Below are 19178 nucleotides of genomic sequence, written 5' to 3'. Positions count from 1 at the left end.
TACGTGGGCAAGAGAGAACGACAGTTCAAAGAGAGAATGGCGCAGCATCGTGCCGCTATCAGGGCAGCTTTAACGACTGGTACTAGTGACCAACCAGTCGCTCCACATTTCGCTCAGCAAAAGCATAACTTGGCTTCTATTAAATATAAAGCAATTGATCATGTGCCTATATCACTCAGAGGAGGAAATAGATCTAGAAGGTTATTACAACTTGAGACCACCTGGATCTTTTGGTTGGATACTTTAGCCCCTCGGGGTCTAAATGAATCCATGTGTCTTCAATGTCATCTTTGATCATGTTTCCCAAGATTACATAGTTTAATTACCAATATAGATATATTTGGTTTTTACATATCTAATATTGGTGCTATGGTTGTCAATTACTAACTCAATGTGTGATAATAATATTTTATTATTTCCTCTATTTTTGCACTATTCCCTGCTTCCTATATAATATGTGAGTTATTCCGCCTTGGGTAGATTTAAGATATATATATTACAACAATTTTATGGTACATGTTGGTTTTCCCTAGAAAGGAAAATTGCTTATTTTTTTCTATTTAAGAGGTGTAACGAGTAGCTGTCAGTGGTTTTGTTTTAATTTAATTTATTACTGAATATATTTGTTATATGACATGTTTATTAGAGGGATTTTTCATCATGGTGTAAGTTAATCTTCCAACTCATACCCCATTTTTATTAAGGTTGTCATAACATTAAGGCAGGTCATGGAGCACATCTATATATTATATAGGTTAACTTGTTTTATTTTTTTATATTTTTTTGTTTGCACTTGGTAGTGAGGGTTTATTGATTATACACATGTTGCATACACGTTATTACTTGTTATTTATATTAATATATATGATTTGTTATTTTTTTTTCCATGATGGATGCCATCATTTGGCTCATATGGATCAATCACACGTTATATAGTTTATTACACTGACATTATTATTGGTACACATTTTATTACTTTGATATTCATAAGGTAGTTTTTATACACACACTTACATTCATATGCACAATTTATGTCACTGGGAGTTTATGAGTTACTAGGGTTAATTGGAGCCGTATTTATAACTATATTCAGTTTCAGATTTTCACAGTTATATAAGCGACTATTCTGTTCATATATCTTATTATCAGTCCAGTCTTGTCCATTATGTTTTGTTTGTGTAAATTTAGTTTATTTGTTTTGTTTTAGAACATGTTACCACGGCAACATTCTAGCACACGTGCTAGATGCATCATCCTATGCGCCCGACTGAGATGGGCCAGCCATGTGGATCTGCTGCAACACGTTTGATCACTGGAGTTCCAAGATACAGAACGGCGTGGAGATGTTACATGTCCCGTGGGGTAAGTTATTTAAACCTGTGTATGTCACTTTGTTATTGTCATCCTGAAGAAGGGGCAGGTGGCCCCGAAACGTTGATGTATTTTTGAGTAAAACAACACCATTTTCATCATTATATGGACTCCGAGTGCTGGTTCATTTGGCTCACTATTGTGGGGACGCCGCTCCCTGCAAGGGAGGGCACCGGAGCAAGTTGTCATGTTTTGGTCACGTGAGTACCGGATCAGTATTGGTCTGTATATATGTATATATATATATATTTATTTATTTACACACACACACGCAGAGGCATCTTGAGAGGAGGGGGCCCGTATGCATTCCGCCCTCCTCTCCCCACAGCGGCCGGCTGCGTCACCACAGCAGTACACTCTGGGGACTAGAGTGTGTCCAGAGTCTACTGCGCATGCACAGATCATCGGGAAAATGGCGCGGCTGACATTTTCCCTGCGATTTACCTAGTGTGCATGCGCACAAACCCGGAAAATTTTTCAGGTGTTTTGTCCAGCGCTACAGCCCGACATGGGACTTAGGAGTGGTAAGTATTAAAACATATGGCTGCACCCATTATAAATTCGCCCCTGCACACACGTGTAAAAATAAAGAACACAAGGATGCCTCCTAGTGCAAAGACAAATGAAGTCACCAATGTGTGCAGAAATTCAGTGACAGTGGTCCCGTATCAATAAAAGAAAATTATAACACTTATCTGAAATCTCAGTATGACTACATAGATGATCTTCCACAAAACATTTATTTTTGAATATGGCTCATAAGAATAAAAACATGAAGACAAATATATAGTGTAATTCTATTTAGGTAAAAACAAATTCCAAGATCTACAATGGAATTCCACCTGCAATTCTACATAAAAGCAGCTGTCTGATTATAAGTGGGAATATATCAGCCTCCATATAATCATGCTTTACCTCTGGTGCCCGGTCCTGCATACTTTATTGCACTAGGAGGCACCTTTGTGTTCTTTATTTTTTCAGATTTGGGATCTGGTGTGGTTCACAAAGATTGGCTGCTAGCCTGCAATGAGGATATCACTAATCAATCACCGTTTCTATTTGGTATTTATTGTTGTGCACAATGTACTGAAAATATTTAGGTGTTTTTTCCTTCAGAGACTTTATCATCACTTAATAGCACTGTATGTATTTATTATTTTTATACATACGTATGGCTGTGTATATATATATATATATACACACACACACACACCTATATAAAAGAGTACGTGAAAAACAATGTTGACATTCATAATATTATGTCGACATTGTAAAAATGTCAACAGGCAATGTGTCAACATTCTCAGAAGGGAGGGTTAAGGGTAGGGATTAGGGTTAGTGGAGAAAAACCCACCCGAATGCCAGAGGATCGGAGGTCTGATCCGGAAGTCACAGTCTCATGACCACCGGGACCTGGAAGATGCCGCTGGCACCACTGCGGCCGCTAGGAGCAGGTAAGCCACCAGGGATATGTCGACATTGTAACATGTCAACATTTCATCACGGTCTACATCAGCGGTTCACAAAGCTGATGCAGGGGTGCCACGGGTGGATGCTTTGCCCACCCCTACTTTAACAGGTAGTGAGGCAACGCGCTGCCTCTCTAAGCAGCCTGCGGCCATTTACACACACAGTCGGCCCCATGCTGTGCTGCTGCTGCCGTCTCAGTCTGACTGCCCCATTCAGAGCCATGTAGCCCCACTCCCTCCTACTCTTCCCGGACTCTAGTCTTTTCTTCTCCTCCTACAGCTCACAGTGTGGCTCCTGGACTCTCCTCTGCCTTGGTCAGTGACATTCAGGGGCACAGTGTGTTTGAAGTTTTGAGGGCGTTTAGATGTTATCATTTATCAAAATTGAATATATGTAATTTAATATTAATTTTAGCCCTATATTGTTTTTCATTGTTAAATAATCTGTATATTTAGCACTGGTGAGAGTTGGGTTTATTGCAGACCAGTTATTACATGGTTATAGATATTTTAAATAGAGAAAGTGCATAAAACTTACATACTTTTTTCTTATGCACTTTATCTTCAGTTAAAATATCTATAACAACGTAATAATATCATTACAATAGTCCTCAATACTACCCTCCATCCCTTCACCAGTGCTAAATACAGTCAGTAACAGTGGGGGAGATGTAAGAAGAGGTGGTAAGTGCCAAATGCGTTATAACCAGCACTATTTGACACTTAAACAAACATCAGTATGTATGAAGCAGATAATGTAGAGAAAAATTACTTTTCTCTATGTTATCTGCAAACATCTAATGATTTTGACATCGCCATACCATAGCATACAACGGAAAATCATTCAGATGTTATTAAAAAAAAAGCAATTAGCGCACTTTTGTGCTTTATAATGTTTTCAAATATTGTTTTGCAATTTATTTATTTAGTTCATTCTTTATAATGGCTACTTAGGTGTTACAATAGAAGGTTAGTTTTTTTCTTTTAGCCTAGTGGTGCCGCGAAAAACCAATGAGACTCTAAGGGTGCCTTGAAGTGAAAACGTTTGGGAACCACTGGTCTACATGATGAATGTTGACATGGTAAATGTCAACATATCATACAGAAACCAATGTGTGTGTGTGTAATATATATATATATATATATATATATATATTAGACACACACACGCGGTGGTCCGTAATTGTGGACATGTTGGTCAAGGTTCATCAGGAATGGGAGAATAGCCTTAACACATGTAACCTTGCAACGTGGTGAACAGCACTTCGAACATACTATAAACTTTATGTCAAAACTGAAGAATGAATAAATACCATTGTTTCTTATGAAATTCTGCATCTGTTTGATGTCACATTACTACCTTCCCAATTAAAAAAATAGAGATGTTTCCAAGATGGGCGACATACTGGTTACATACCCTAAAAAGTTTTCCCCCACATCACATAGACACTGGATTAATATTTCCTTTTTATAAGGGTGGTTCCACACTTATGGAGCACAATAGATTTGATATATATATATATATTATATATATCTATGCTGCCAGAACAGCTGACACGTCGAGGTAAGGACTCCACAAGACCTCTGTAAATGTACGGTAGTATCTGACACCAGGACAATAGCAGAAGTCCTGTCATTTGTGAGGTGGGGAACGCCATAGCTTGGACTTATTTTTCCAGAACATCCCACAGATGATCGATTGGATTGAGATGTAGGGAATTTGGAGGCCAAGTCAATACTTTGAACTCTTTGTCATGTTCCTCAAACCATTCCTGAACAATTTTTGCAGTATGGCAGGGCACATTATCCTACTGAAAGAGGACACTTGGGCTGCAATAATGTTTAGGTAGGTGGAACATGTCAAAGTAACATCCACATGAATGCCCGGACCCAATGTTTTCCAGTAGATTATAACCTAGAGGGTCACACTGCCTCCACAGGCTTACCGTCTTCCCATAGTGTATCCTGATGCCATCTCTTCCACAGGTAAACTCTGCACACTCACACATCCGTCCACATGATGTAAAAGAAAACATGATTCATTAGACTAGGCCACCTTCTTCCATTGTTCCGTGGATCAGTTCTGATTAGGGAGATCAATCCCGGGATTTTGGAACAAAAACGTAGGGACTACAGTAGGCATGTGCAGTTCGGCCTGGCAGTGCTAAGCACTAGGCTCAGTTGCGCTACACCATCCCGGGCAGGCTGTGCCACATGCCAGCCCACTCCTTCAACAGCCACAATCACCCCGCCGCTTAATCGGAGGTGAGAGTGAGTGCCTCAGCTGCGTGTGACACAGTGAGTGACACTATGAGACTGAGCGGTGCCTGCAACTGGACTGGAGTGGGACGGTCACTGCTCTGTGACTTGTTGGGTACACAGTCGCTGCCAGATACCTGCTTGCACTAGTGAGTGCCTGGGCTGGCCTTACCTGCACTCTCTCTACTCTGCCAAACTGTGCTGTGCACTGCTAAGTGGGCTGATTGCTGAAGCTGTATATGTATTGCTTCAATTGGAGTAGATTCTGGGGTGAAATTAATGTTTTTGGGTTTTTTTTCTTAGTGTGGGGCTGGGGGGTCATGAAAGCTATTTTATTCCTGTGGGAGGTGGGACATTGGGGCATGAAAGTTTATTTTTCCTGTGGGGCTGGGGGCCTATTTTCATTGAATAACTTAATCCCGCATATCACGAAACTCTGGATTGAAAAAATTAGGCGGGATTGGCTTCTCTAGTTCTGATGCTCACGTGCCCATTGTAAGGGATTTCGGCAGGGGTCAGCATGGGCTCTCTGTACGGTTTGCGGCTACGTAGCAATAAGTGATGCACTGTGTTCTGACACCTATTATATCTCCAATTACATTTTTAAGCTACAGTAGCTCTTCTGTGGGATAGGACCAGATAGGACAGCCTTTGATCCCCATTCGCATTAATGAGCCTTGACCCGGTCATCGGTTCAACTACCTTGAACCACTTTTGGGAAGTACTAAGCATTGCTTACCTGTCGTTTTGGAAATGCTCTGGCCCGATCACCTAGTCATCACAATTAGATCCTTACGCTTGTCCATTTTTCCTGCTTCCAACAAGAACCAGAGGTGTAGCATGTAGCGACGGCGCCCGAAGCATGTGTGTGCTACCACACCCCCTCCCCCTTAATTGTACCAGGTAGGGGCCATATCCAGCATGTAGCAGCAAATTAAAGGGAAAATAGACATTAGGGCAGTTTCAAACTGGGGCATGGAGGGATAGATATATTCCAACCCACTAAAGTCATTCCACTCATAAAATATACACAACACTAATATAATATTAATATAAGCAATGTTACATTATATGTACTTTAATAGAAGGCCACCAATTAACATTAAGACACTTATAAAGCCCCAAATTCCCTTGCTACACAATAGTGCCCCCAATTCATATTACACTACACAGTAGTGTCTTTTATTCATGTTATGTCACAGCAGTGCCCATTATTTATGTTATAACACAATAGTGCCCCTTATTCACATTATGCTACACAGTAGTGCCCCTTATTCATGTTATGCCACAGTAGTGTCGCATATACACATTATGCCACAGTAGTGTCCCTTATTCACATTATGCCACACAAGTGCCCTTTTTGACGTTATGCCACAGTAATGTTGCTTTTACACATTATGCCACAGTAGTGCCTATTATACACATTATGCCACAGTAGTGTCCCTTATTCACATTATGCCACACAATAGTGCCCTTTTTGATGTTATGCCACAGTAATGTTGCTTTTACACATTATGCCACAGTAGTGCCTATTATACACCTTATGCCACAGTAGTGCCCCTTATTGGCATGCAGCATCAGAAACCGGGGGTGATGATGAGAGAGGACCGCCTCCTCCCTCTTTGTTATTGCTCATGGCTCCATCCCTCCTCACTTCTGCTTAGTTCCAGAGCCGGATTGTATATAAAGTATATAATTACATAGTTTATAAATTCCTTACACACCTCTCACACCCTATATCAGATCTCCCCCTCACATAGCTCTCCCCCTCCCTCACACACAGCTCTTCTTCCTCACTCAGCTCTCCTCCCCCCAAACACACACAGCGCTACCCCCTCACACACAGCTCTTCCCATTCCCACAGCTCTCTCCCCCTTCTCACAATATCCACTCCCCTCAAACACATAGATTCCCCTCACACAGATCTTTCCTCCTCTCACACTCACAGCTCCCCTCCCTTCAAACACATATACAGCTCTTGTCCTCACTCTTCTCCTATGTCCCCTCCTCACTTTCAAAGGACACAGTAGATCAGACATCCAGAGGGGGGTGGATCACCTGCTAAGCGAAACAGAGAGATCAGAGACTCTGTACTGGGGGCGTGGTTTGTGCAGAGCCACAAGCGTTGCTCAGCCCACACCATGCCTCCTGTCTGGAGTCACTGATCTCTATGTGCTTCAGGCTCTGCAGGTGATCCACTCCCAATTGGACGTTCGACCTGATCTCCTGCACCCTGGCCGGAGCAGGCGACTGGAGCATGAGCTCCACTGGGACCACCCTCGCTACACCCTTGACAAGAACGGACTGTCCACCCCCTTGACAAATGCCATTGTAATGAGATAATCAATGTTACGGAGACCACTTGTCAGCGGTTTTAATGTTATGGCTAATCTCTTAAATGGATGGATGGATAGATAGACACAGTACCCAGAGAATTACTTAACTGACCCCAATGACTGATATCGTAATAAATACCAGAAAAACAATACAATGGCACTCAGGGTCCATATACAAAGACCCCAAAAAAATTATTTCAACCAACGTTTCAAAAAAATGTTTCCATTTGTTCTTATGTACAGATATGTCCTTACTCGTCTATCCTCAGTGTTATGAGTCGTGTTACACAGGGCGTGAGAGCTTCTGGCTCCCATGTGACTCCGCCACGCATATTTTGGCCGCAAATGCATCTTATGCGCAATGTGATGCAAATAAGACGCACAAGCAGAATTTGCTGATTAAAATGATATACGGCATGTGTATGTTCTGTGTGCGGCCGAATCTGTAAATTGATCACCACGGAATTCAGTGTGGAAAACAGCCGCTGACAGTGTAACGTAGAATTTTGTATGCAGATACAGCTGCAGACGCACACAAAACATACACATACCGAATATCATTTTAATCAGCAGTCTGCTTGTGTGTCTTATTCACACTGCATTGCGAATAAGATGCATTTGCAGTGAAAAAGAAGGATAAGACGCTTGGCATGAGTAAAATCGCATGGGATTAGGTGTAACAAGAAGTGCTGTTTAAAGCGACTGCAGCAACAACGGAGGACACATCTGTATATGGACCCTGAATGCTGTTCTTTGTGCTTCTGGTGTGCATATATATATATATATATATATATATATAATATATATATATTGTTAAGACTATCCATCCACAATGGCCCTTTGGAGACATCTTTGTATGGGGAGTCTACTTGTGATACTTTAGATAAGCATACTTATTGGTATTTCTGAATGTAACAGTCGAAAAAAGTGTGTTATATCTTTTGGAAATAATTTGAGTGCCCTCTCAGTTTTGTATGTATGGTTCTAGTTCTCACTAGAAGCATACATACAACATAAGGAGCTGCTTATGTAATAAAGTTTTAATTCTATCACATTTATACAAATATTTCTGCTTATTAAATTATCTAGCGCAGGATAAAGGTAATCGGTATAAATATATATATTTACATATATACACACACACTAGCTGGGATACCCAGCATTGCCCGGGTTGAAGAATGGACCTTGAAGTACATCTGCAGCCTTCTTTTTTTTTACATTGAACACATCCTGTTACGATAGTGGCTTCAGTGACATAGGCTTTGAGAGTTTTTATGCAAAGTCTTGTATCATTGCAAAGCTTTGGAGCATCCAGGTTTCTAAGCAGAATGATTGGTGCAGAAGCATCCCTGATGGTTCCTGGCTGTATAGAAATTCAGTTGAATAATGCACAGACCATGGCATATGAAAATGTGCTTGGAGAAAATTAGTAACCATCAGTGCAGGTGCAGTGTGACAGTTGATCCTCTGACTCACTGCTCCTCTGTTGAAGATCTGCCTGTCCCCTACTGGTACATATCAGCTTAAATATATTTATGTATGTGCTGTTATGTGGCACAACAGTATACAATTAAGACCCAGAGTGGGTGCTATTATTATGTAGCATTAGGGACGCTGGTATAGAGCCTTGACACGGTCCAGCGCTTAACCAGATTTGCAAACATATGCATCAAAGACCTCTGAATTTCTGTTACCATGTAGTATTCAAGCCATTCTGGTCTTTTTGCAGTATGCTGGAGGAAAACCTTTTTTTCCCTGTAGTTTAGAGTAAAACCCTCCCTTTACAAAACCATTAAGTTGATATGAGCAACCACTTTTTTGTATTAAATATCAGCCTGTGCCTTCAGATCAGTGCAGTTTTAGGCACGAACTTGCTTAAACAAAAATTTCAAATCAGAGACTCCATGGCCTACTTGGTGGGCACCTTGTAGACATTCATGGACCTGATGAACTGCAAACAAAGCCAAAAACCTAATGCTGGTCAATCTACACCACCATGCCAAATTTTGTTGAGCTAGGTACAAAACTCTGGCCGTGCATAAAGGACAAAAATACTTTCTCACTTTTTATATAGATATATAAACACACACGTGTATATATATATATATATATATATATATATATATATACACATACACACACACACACACACACACACGTGTTAATTCCAGCATATATTGTGATCATTTTGATTTGAGAAAAGGGGATAAGTATCCATGGAGTGACGTCAGATGGAATAAGGTGTCCTTAGACATACAGGGGTATAATTACTAAAGGTTGATTTTAAATCGATTTTGATTGATTTAAAAGTAGATGAAAATCGATGCCAAACCCACATTTTAAATCTAAGAATCAGACTGGGACTAGTGTAATGCAACCTCCAGGTGAGGATCTATATTGTAGGGCAACATTGTTCTGTTCAATATTGAGATTAGAAAGAGCACCTTAGCTACATTTATTTTTATATTATCTACAGTGATTCCTCCCAAAGAGATTTCCAATGTTCTAAGCAACTATTTTCTACAAGTCTTTAAAATTTCTATTGTTTCAAACACATCCAAAAACTCATCCTACAGCTCCGTAAAAACTGTGCCTGCACCACTTAGAGCCTCTGCTTAAGTGTCTACGTTTAAAAGAATGCATGAATGTGGTTAACATGTATTGGTCCTAATAGATAACTAGAAACTTGATTACAACCACATAAATTATTTACCTTAGAAACTCATATTTTTATTCCATTGGATGTAAGATTGCATAACAAGTTAAATTATTCTCTGTCTTAAGGGTTTGTAACACTTTCTGTATATAACCAGGCATACATTGTAAAAAGTTTACAGCATGATTTAAACATAAGGCACAAAAAACAATTATTGTACTATGCAGTGATATAATCTCAAGATATGCATTCTACAAAAAAGCAGATAATGCAAGAATTCAAATAAATATGCAAGGTGAGCAGTGACATCCTTATTACTGTATGTACAAGCCAATATTCAACCTCTTTACAGTCAGTGGGGACGGAGATTTGCCGCAAATCTTCCTAGCAGTGAAACAGAATGGATAGGCCCTCACAAAAATACTTTACACATATAGGGAGCAGGGGAGGGCTAGACGAACACACAAAATAATTCTAAATACAAACAATCTGATTTTTAGCAAAATTATAAAGTTTGCCTTTAGGGCCATGACATATTGTATATACAGGTATTGGTATTTTTACTAGAATTGAAAGTAAAAAGAACTAAAAAGTTAAGAAATAATTAGAAAAATTGGATGTATAATGGGATAAGAAAGAAAAATTGTCTAGTGGACCAATGACACATATCTTCACATTTTGTGGCCACAGAAAACAGTGAATGGCCATTACTTGCCATCAGAATGGAGCCCATGTATAGAAGCGACAGCACATCAAATATTTAATCCAGCATAAAAAGGTTATAACTAGATTTACAAAAGAAATAACCCTAAAATTCCTTAAAATATCTTTATAACTAATAGCTGATAAAAGCCAATGTGCAAAACACTAGAAGTAAGCTGGATTTATTACAGTGCCACAGCTTTAAAGTTTAAACCAATGATTTAGTCAAATAGTATCAAATTAAGAAAAATATTACTTTGGATTATAAAAATTGTATTGCATAACTGATTTTAACAAAATCTATAGTTTTTCAATAAATTTCCATGTATAATTTAGATTGCCAATTTTAAAATCTGTGCAAAAAAATACAGTATTTAAAAACAAAAAACATTTAAATAAAAAAAGCACATAAAGGCACCTAGTGAGAATGCAAGTATCTTTGTCCATCTATTAAAATTAAAAATTTACAACACAAAAATAGAATTAAAAGCTGTATATGTGGCATTATTAAAATATCAGTGAATGCTTAGCATAATAAAAAATGTTCAAATGCTATGGAAAGTGCATTAATTATTCTGTACGTCTATGGAAACTCGACAACTCCTGATTTTTATTGCATGAGTTATTCTGCAACAAGGATACTTTACTGGCTAATACACAATTAGATATGTTTTGAAGGCATGTACTGGTAAAATATTCCAGCCAATTCTTGATTTTGGTCCTATTCGCTATTTTGTCTTAAAGTAAAAACAATTCTTAAGTTACAAAAAATTAAGCGGGTATCCGGCATATATAAGCAGAAGCAGAACTTGTCAGCAGGGTAATTTTCTCACTTAGGAGATGTTGAATACAGAACAGTTAGTACAAAATATACAGATGAATTGATATCACAGAAATCTGACTTTGAAGATATATTTTACTGCTGTGGTAGAATACACCAAAATATTAATTTGATTATTTTACACGTAAAAATATATATATTTATATATTGGAGGAAAAAAAGCAAAATAAAACATTGCATTGCGCTAAAGTCTAACTTTATATTTAATAATAAAAAAAAGGCACAAAATACCTCTTTCATTACCATGAATAAGCGCAAACGAGCAGCCTGGTAATGAAAGGGTTAATGTGAAAGGCGCTATTGGCCCACCCAGGGTTAAGTGACCAGTCCTGTTCACAGGCAACATAAGGCCGTGATTTATGTGATTTGCCATACATTTAATTTTGATGAGAGTATCAATATACCTATACATTCCTGTAACCTGCAAAAACCTTCTATAGTCTCAGGTGCTATGGAGGCACACTGAATCTCTTATCTTAAGATGTAATTGCGGATTTATTTATTATGCCCCCTCCCTGTGCAGACCTTTCATTTGCTAATCTACATCTGAAAAAAAAACAAAAAAACAACATCTCTCATTATTATACTCCTGAAAGCATGAGAGACAGGTTTTGTAAACGGATTAGAGATAGCCACCACTGATCTACTGCAATCATACTGCTGACATAAAATAGTGATTGCAGTATGAGGACTAGGTCTTGGAAGTGCAAGTTCTACCCCACTTGATGACTTGAAAAGATCTGCATTGCTTCCAAAAACTGATGGGGTCAGAAATGTACCGCAGACCCTCTAAGGTAGCTGAGGAGCGCTGGAAACTTGCCCACTTCTGCTAGGTATACTGTAAGAATTCTTGAAAATGGTGGACGTAGGGTGGGAGTCCTGGAGCAACCTCTAATCTAGCTGGTGGCGGTCAAGGCATGCATACGCTTAGCAACCTCGTACACATAGGTTACATCTGGTCTCTTCTCGGGGTCTGGATTTATGCAGGTATTCACCAACATACGCAGCTTTGTTGAATAAACAAAAGAAAGACAACTTGTTAATAGTTTATTCTTAGTAGAAGTATAGCAAAATAAAAAAAACACACTCTTCATGGTGAATATAGGCAGTCTTCCAAAATACATAAATATATAACAAATGTTATTTGAAATGATCATAAATACAGAAACCTGGCACTTTCTCATAATTTCCTCTCCCAATATACTAAATCTTATGATCAGGGATCATACTTACTTGCCCTTTCACTTTTGGATATTCATCCTGTACTAAACATATACTGTAGTTCAATGCAGATCACTATGCTCTTTTTAAGGACTATACAACATTAATTTCTGACAATTCACTGTAATGGAAGTAGGTATGGTAGTGATCAGGCTGTATAGCTTACAATACAAGTTTACAAAAGTTAAAATCATTAATTCCATAGATAGCATTCTAATTAAATTTATCGTTTTCATTCTAGATAGTAGAACACCACAAAACTCATTAGATAATACTCTTCCCTGCAGACACTAGCCACCTTTGGTTTACTGTTTACCTTAAATACCTTTTCCATCAAAAGCTATATAACTGATAGAGTGCTAAAAGTGCACTAAGGATAACCGCAGTGAAGGAGTTAACTTAAGGTAAGTGTTTATCTAGCTGAAGCTTTAACTGAAAATTTTGCAAAAAATAAAAATCTATTGTTCGCTCTCTAACTGGGAGATTCTCTGTAGGGCATAGTTTATTTTTTATTTGTGCCCCTGGGCTGTGACTCCGGATTCACACTTAGCTGCAGAATCGCAGCCCTGCAGGCAGGACCGGCACAGCCGCTCCGCTGAGTGGTACCCTCATTATAATCCCCCTGCAGGTCGCCATAGCAACTGCCATCCTGGAGCATCCCTGTACCTTCCTAATAAGCAACCATGTGAAATGCAAATGCGGACAGTCTGAAAATTAGTCAAGGAGAATAGGCGATGAGGATGCAGATATGTGAAATATTCATGTGCAAGGGAGGGGGTAGAGAGAGATAGAGAAGGAAAGGGAAGGAGGAGATAATGTGAGTGTCAGAACAAAAGGCTGCCCCTGACATTCATACCATTATTGTACATTAGTGCATACGGAGAGACTGGAACAAAAATCCTATGTGTATGGTCACTATGTTTAGACACTTATGGATGTACATGGTTTTAGAAGTGTGAAAAATAATATATGCTCACATGTTGAAGAATTTTCACTTCTTAAGCAGACATGCAAAATAGTTAGATCAGTATTTATACATACAAGTGGATTTGTGCACACACACACTCACACAGGTAAGGGATTATAGAATGAAGATGAAAATATATAGAAAAGCAAGCTAGTTGAGCGTGTTATTTAATGTGATGTGGAGAAAGGTACAGCAGACTGTGAGGTATTCATATTAAGCAGGTAAAAGAAAAAATCAGCCTGTTAGATGTTGTGCGATAATATAGACATAAGAAAACATGGAAAAAATTAATTTAAATCTTAGTGGGTCATGCAGGGTATCAATTAATGTTCATTCAAAAAAGTTGTGTAATCCAAGGAGATCACATCATTTATCATATGGATCAGATAATTTCTTCTCCTGGGACTCTGGTAGTAAATTATTTTGCTTTAGACACCAACTTTCTGAGATTTGGAAAAAGGAGCATCTATAACTTAGCAATATGAGAGCTCTAAAAGACTGGACCATTGTTAGTGAGTGACTTTGGCCTACTTGATGATTAGCATCATAGAAGGGCAACTAGCAACATACCTCCTCTGAATAGTGATCAGACGGTAGAGGCGGATAGTCACATTGCTCTATCTTCTTACACAAAGAGTACAGGTTCATTTTGTCTCCATAGAATGGACTTTGTAAGGCCGCCATCTGAAATGAAAGAGAAGCACATTTAACATTAAAAATTCTAACCGGTTTGCAAGCTGCCATTTTGCCTCCATGAGTTAAGAAACCATACTATGCAAACAATAACAAACTACTAAAATTATCAAATAATGATAATGAAATGACAGCGGCTTAGAATGGTGTCACTTTATTTTGCACGTCAGTATTGTAAACATTAATATGCAGGCCAATTCTATAACGGATATTATAATTTATGTAGTCTCAACTTGTTATTCACTTTTTAGTTTCTTCAATCGTCATGGATATTATTTCTAACACTGTTCAAGTATTTTTCAAATAAAATTGATAAGCATGGTAATTAACTGCATCAAATGTAAAAACCTGCCACAATGTGGCGCTTTCCTCACTCTGTGGACAAGTCACTTATTTGTTTATTTATTTAGTCACTTAATGTTCTACAAGCAAAATACTGCATAACATATTTGAATGTTTAGGTGTTCAAGGTACCAATCAAGCCAAATAAATCCACACCCGTACTTTGGTAAAAGATTTTAAGATCCAAGTAAATTATTATCACCATCATATATTTGTAAGACGCCAAATTGCTCCACAGAGCCAGAAAATGGGAAAAGCAGGGCCCTGCTCAAGAGAGATCTTACATACTAAGGAAGAAGCACAGCAGAAACCAGAGTGACTCAGAGTGGCGGGGTTGGGTACAGGATCCCGGCGGCTGGGATGCTGGTGGTCAGAATACCGACAGCAGCATCCCGTCAGTAAGAATCCAGCCAAGTTTAGGTAATTATCCTAACTCTAACCCTCCCCCCACCTTTCCCGCAGCCTACGCCTAACCCTCTCTACCGCTGCCTAACCCTAACCCTCCCCCTAGTGCCTAACCCTAAACCTCCCTCTAACTCCAATACTTACATTTGGGGTGTCAGCGGTCTGGATTCTAGAGCCGGGCTTCTGACTGCTGCCAGTATCTTGACCGCCGGCATCCGAACACCGAGATGCCAACAGCCCAATACTTGTGAGTATAGTAAAAGTAGGGTAAGCTATAATAAAGAGTTTTTCTTTAAAATATTTTTTGTATCCCTTCAGTGCTTAGGATGAGGGAGTCTCCGCTTCAGCATATTTAAAGTACATATAGCCTCCATCACTAATTATACCTAGGGTGGAGCAGGGGAGGAGGTTGGATTGCAACTTTGTCACCGCTGTCAAAAGGGGGCAGGGTTCACCCTGCATTACAGAAAAAAAACCCTGAAGTGTAGAGGATGGGGACTCCCCTATCTCCTACATTCTGGCTAGGGGCGCCAAGAGGGGGGTGGGTACTAATTACCCTGGCCCGTGCTTGTTTGAGGGGCCAAGGTCAGCTGCTGAGAGGGACAAATGTACCCCTTTTCAGCGCGCAGCTTATAGTATGGCCAGCTGCTGAGGGGGACATTGTCTGGTGTTATCACCAGACAGAAGTTTACTACACTAAGAAAACAGTTTTGAAGTCCATGGATTGGGGAAGATCTCCACTTCATGAAGACAATAAACTGCATTAAAAAAAACATTAACTTTTCCTGAGATATGGGAAGGCACTTGAATTGTCCTATCCCCTCCATTCTGTCATGTACGTACTAGGAACTAAGAATCATTTGAAAGAGGGGAGTTCCTCTTTCACACAATACGCCCCTTTGTTATTATTCAACAGACAATTACATCCAACACTATAGAAAATATTAAATATTCCAGAGATGGGGGAAATTCTAATGCGCATCTTGTGTCAAATAAAGACAGCGATCACCTCATTTAAAGCAGTAGGTTTTCTAGTTTTTCAAATGGTATGCCAAATAGGACCATCATATTATTCCAACACATTTTAAGCATTGAATTCAAGATGGCAAAAACACAAAAAAATGCATTAGACTTTTCAAGTGTAGATTGCAGGAAAACCTGTGTGTAGAAGCCTGACTTTGACTTTAGTTTCAGAAGGGTTACGAAAGAAACACCATTATTTTTTGGTGGCCATTATAAAGACATATAAATATACTATACACACATTTGCATTTAGGTCACTTCGTTGCAATTTCAATAAAAAAAAACAAAATCAAAACACACACTTTCAGACATTTTGGGTAACTTGTGTCATGTTAGAAAAATCTGTTTTCTGAAAAAAAACAAGACATGGTATAGTTTATATTGCTATTGCACATGAAAACATTACAGAGAATGATTTTGTAATGTGACCAGTTCAGAAAAATGCCAAAATAGGCTCAGCACAGGGGTGACAAATTACCCAGCGACCAATGGGTTAATTCTCCTTAGATGGTCACATTTCTCGCCTCCACTGAAACCAGTTTAAAAATAAGCTTTCATGGCAACAACTGCAAATGTGCAATAGCTAGCACTTTGCTGGCTTCCATGTTAGTTTATTACTTTACAATAAACTAATTTCATGGGACATCAAATATTTCTCAACACTTTTTACCAAGCTGCCTAAAGCAAGCCTGGATGCGGTTAAGATCCCTGCCAGCAGACTGCATCCCGATCGCAAGGACACAAGAGAATGGTAAGTATCAGTTGCAGAGGGGTTAGTTTTTATAGTTGTCCCCCCACTTTTTACCCCAAAACGAAAGTACTTTTGGGGTGTTCTGAGGCAATTTTTTTAAATTTTTTTAGTTGTTTGTCCTTTGGGGGGTTGTACCAAGGGTTCTAACTAGTTTCCCCAAAATAACGATTTTGCACTTTTTTTCACCATCTATTCATAGGAGATACTTTTCCGCCTATTACAATGCATTGACTTTCCGCTTAGGCAAAATCGTCTTGGAATTGAATGTGGAGATACTTCGAAAACAGGCGGAAAGTCCGAATCCACGGAAAGTGATCTCCAAATTGCACTTTTCCCCTCTAATTGACCCTTGGTGTGTGATACAGTTCAAAAGTTGTATCAAAACAGCAAAGGACACAGATACCATTTATCTTCAACAGGTATGCACATTACTTGCTGTAGGTAAGCCAAGAACACCACTTATGTAAGAGGACTAGTCATTGCTTACTTATACTTACCAACTCTTTCAGAATGTTCACAATGAATCGTGTCATTGTGGCCCCGGCTATTGCGGTACATTGGTGTGAATTGCAACTTTGAACAGTGGGTGATGAGGTAACAATGATGCCATTGTGGTGATACGCACACTCCTGGATGATTTTATTTTTTAAAGTTGGCACGTAGTACTTAAATACAGTAGATGACTACTTACATTACTGGCAGATAAATAGGCACATGGGGAGCATGTACATGTAGTACTGTTAAGTAAAAAAAAAAAAAAACAGTTTTACAGTGTGTTACTAATGTCTTAGTTAGATTTATAGTGGTTTACATAATGTGGGTAGGGATTAAAAATTCTGCAATCTTCTGCTCCTGGTGCCTATAAATACACAACAGTAGGCTTCATAGAAATCTCTATATATGCTTCATTCCACTTAAGGGGAATACACACTAGACAATAAAACTGAACGATGATATAGTTCAACGACATATAGCTCATATCGCCAAGTGTGTATGCTCTAAACGACCAACGCTGCACACTCTCGTGGGTCGTTAACGATGTCCTCAGTCAGCTGTACATGCAGCCTAATCTGGGGATATCGTGAGCGATGCCATGCTGCTAGAAGCAGCATGGCCCGCTACCCTTCACCATACCCCCCCCCCGCTGGTTGGTATCGGCAAGTGTGTACACACTTGCCGATGCCAGCACCCCAGCTGGGCCTGCCGCTGATGATGTTGCTGCATACACACATGGTCTAGTGTGCATGAGGCTCTACAGCCATGGCCAAAAGTTTTGAGAATGGCACAAGTTTTGGTTTTCACAAAGTTTGCTGCTTCAGTGTTTTTAGACCTTTTTGGCAGATGTTACTATGGTATACTGATTTAAAATTACAAGCATTTCATAAGTGTCAAAGGCTTTTATTGACAAGTACATTACGTTTATGTAAAGAGTCAATATTTGCAGTGTTGACCCTTCTTTTTCAAGACCTCTGCAATTCGTCCTGGCATGCTGTCAATCAACTTCTAGGCCACATACTGACTGATGGCTGCCCATTCTTTCCTAATCAATGCTTGGAGTTTGTCACAATTTATGGCTTTTTGTTTGTCCACCCGCCTCTTGAGGATTGACCACAAGTTCTCAATGGGATTAGTCAAAATTGTGAGTGAGCCCACTCCCTTGGCTGAGAAGCAACCCCACACATGAATGGTCTCAGGATGCTTTGCTGTTGGCATGACACTGGACTGATGGTAGTACTCACCTTTCCTTCTCCGGACAAGCGTTTTTCCAGATGCCCCAAACAATCTGATAGCAGATTCAGAGAAAAAAAACTTTACCCCTTTACTCAGCAGTCCAATCCCTGTACTTTTTGCAGAATATCGGTCTGTCCCTGATGTTTTTCCTGGAGAGAAGTGGCTACTTTGCTGCCCTTCTTGACACCAGGCCATCCTCGAAAAGTCTTCGCTTTACTGTGCATGAAGATGCACTCACACCTGCCTGCTGCCATTACTGAGCAAGCTCTGCACTGGTGGTGCCCCGATCCTGCAGCTGAATCAACTTTAGGAGATGGCCCTGGCACTTGCTGGACATTCCTGGGCGCCCTGAAGCCTTCTTCAAACTATTGAATCTCTCTCCTTGAAGTTCTTGAGGATCTGATAAATGGT

General features: G+C 39.4%; 1 protein-coding gene across 2 annotated transcripts in view; it reads right to left on the bottom strand.

Moving 5' to 3' along the window:
• Positions 1–10140: 10140 nt before the first annotated feature.
• NEK7 (NIMA related kinase 7) overlaps positions 10141–19178 on the bottom strand; it is a 174107-nt gene continuing 165069 nt past the window's right edge. For both annotated transcript variants that reach the window (XM_088474075.1, XM_088474076.1), the window contains 2 exons: positions 14393–14506; positions 10141–12641 (listed from right to left, as the gene is read on the bottom strand). In XM_088474075.1, the coding sequence (XP_088330201.1) occupies positions 12531–12641; positions 14393–14506 (225 nt within the window). In that variant the 3' untranslated portion in view covers positions 10141–12530. The remainder of the gene's footprint in view (positions 12642–14392; positions 14507–19178) is intronic.

This window comes from Taudactylus pleione, unplaced genomic scaffold (assembly GCF_031769625.1).
Source record: "Taudactylus pleione unplaced genomic scaffold, aTauple2 ptg000146l, whole genome shotgun sequence".
Lineage (NCBI taxonomy): Eukaryota > Metazoa > Chordata > Amphibia > Anura > Myobatrachidae > Taudactylus > Taudactylus pleione.
The sequence above is the reverse complement of the archived record's forward strand: the minus strand, read 5'-3'. Positions and strand labels throughout refer to the sequence as shown.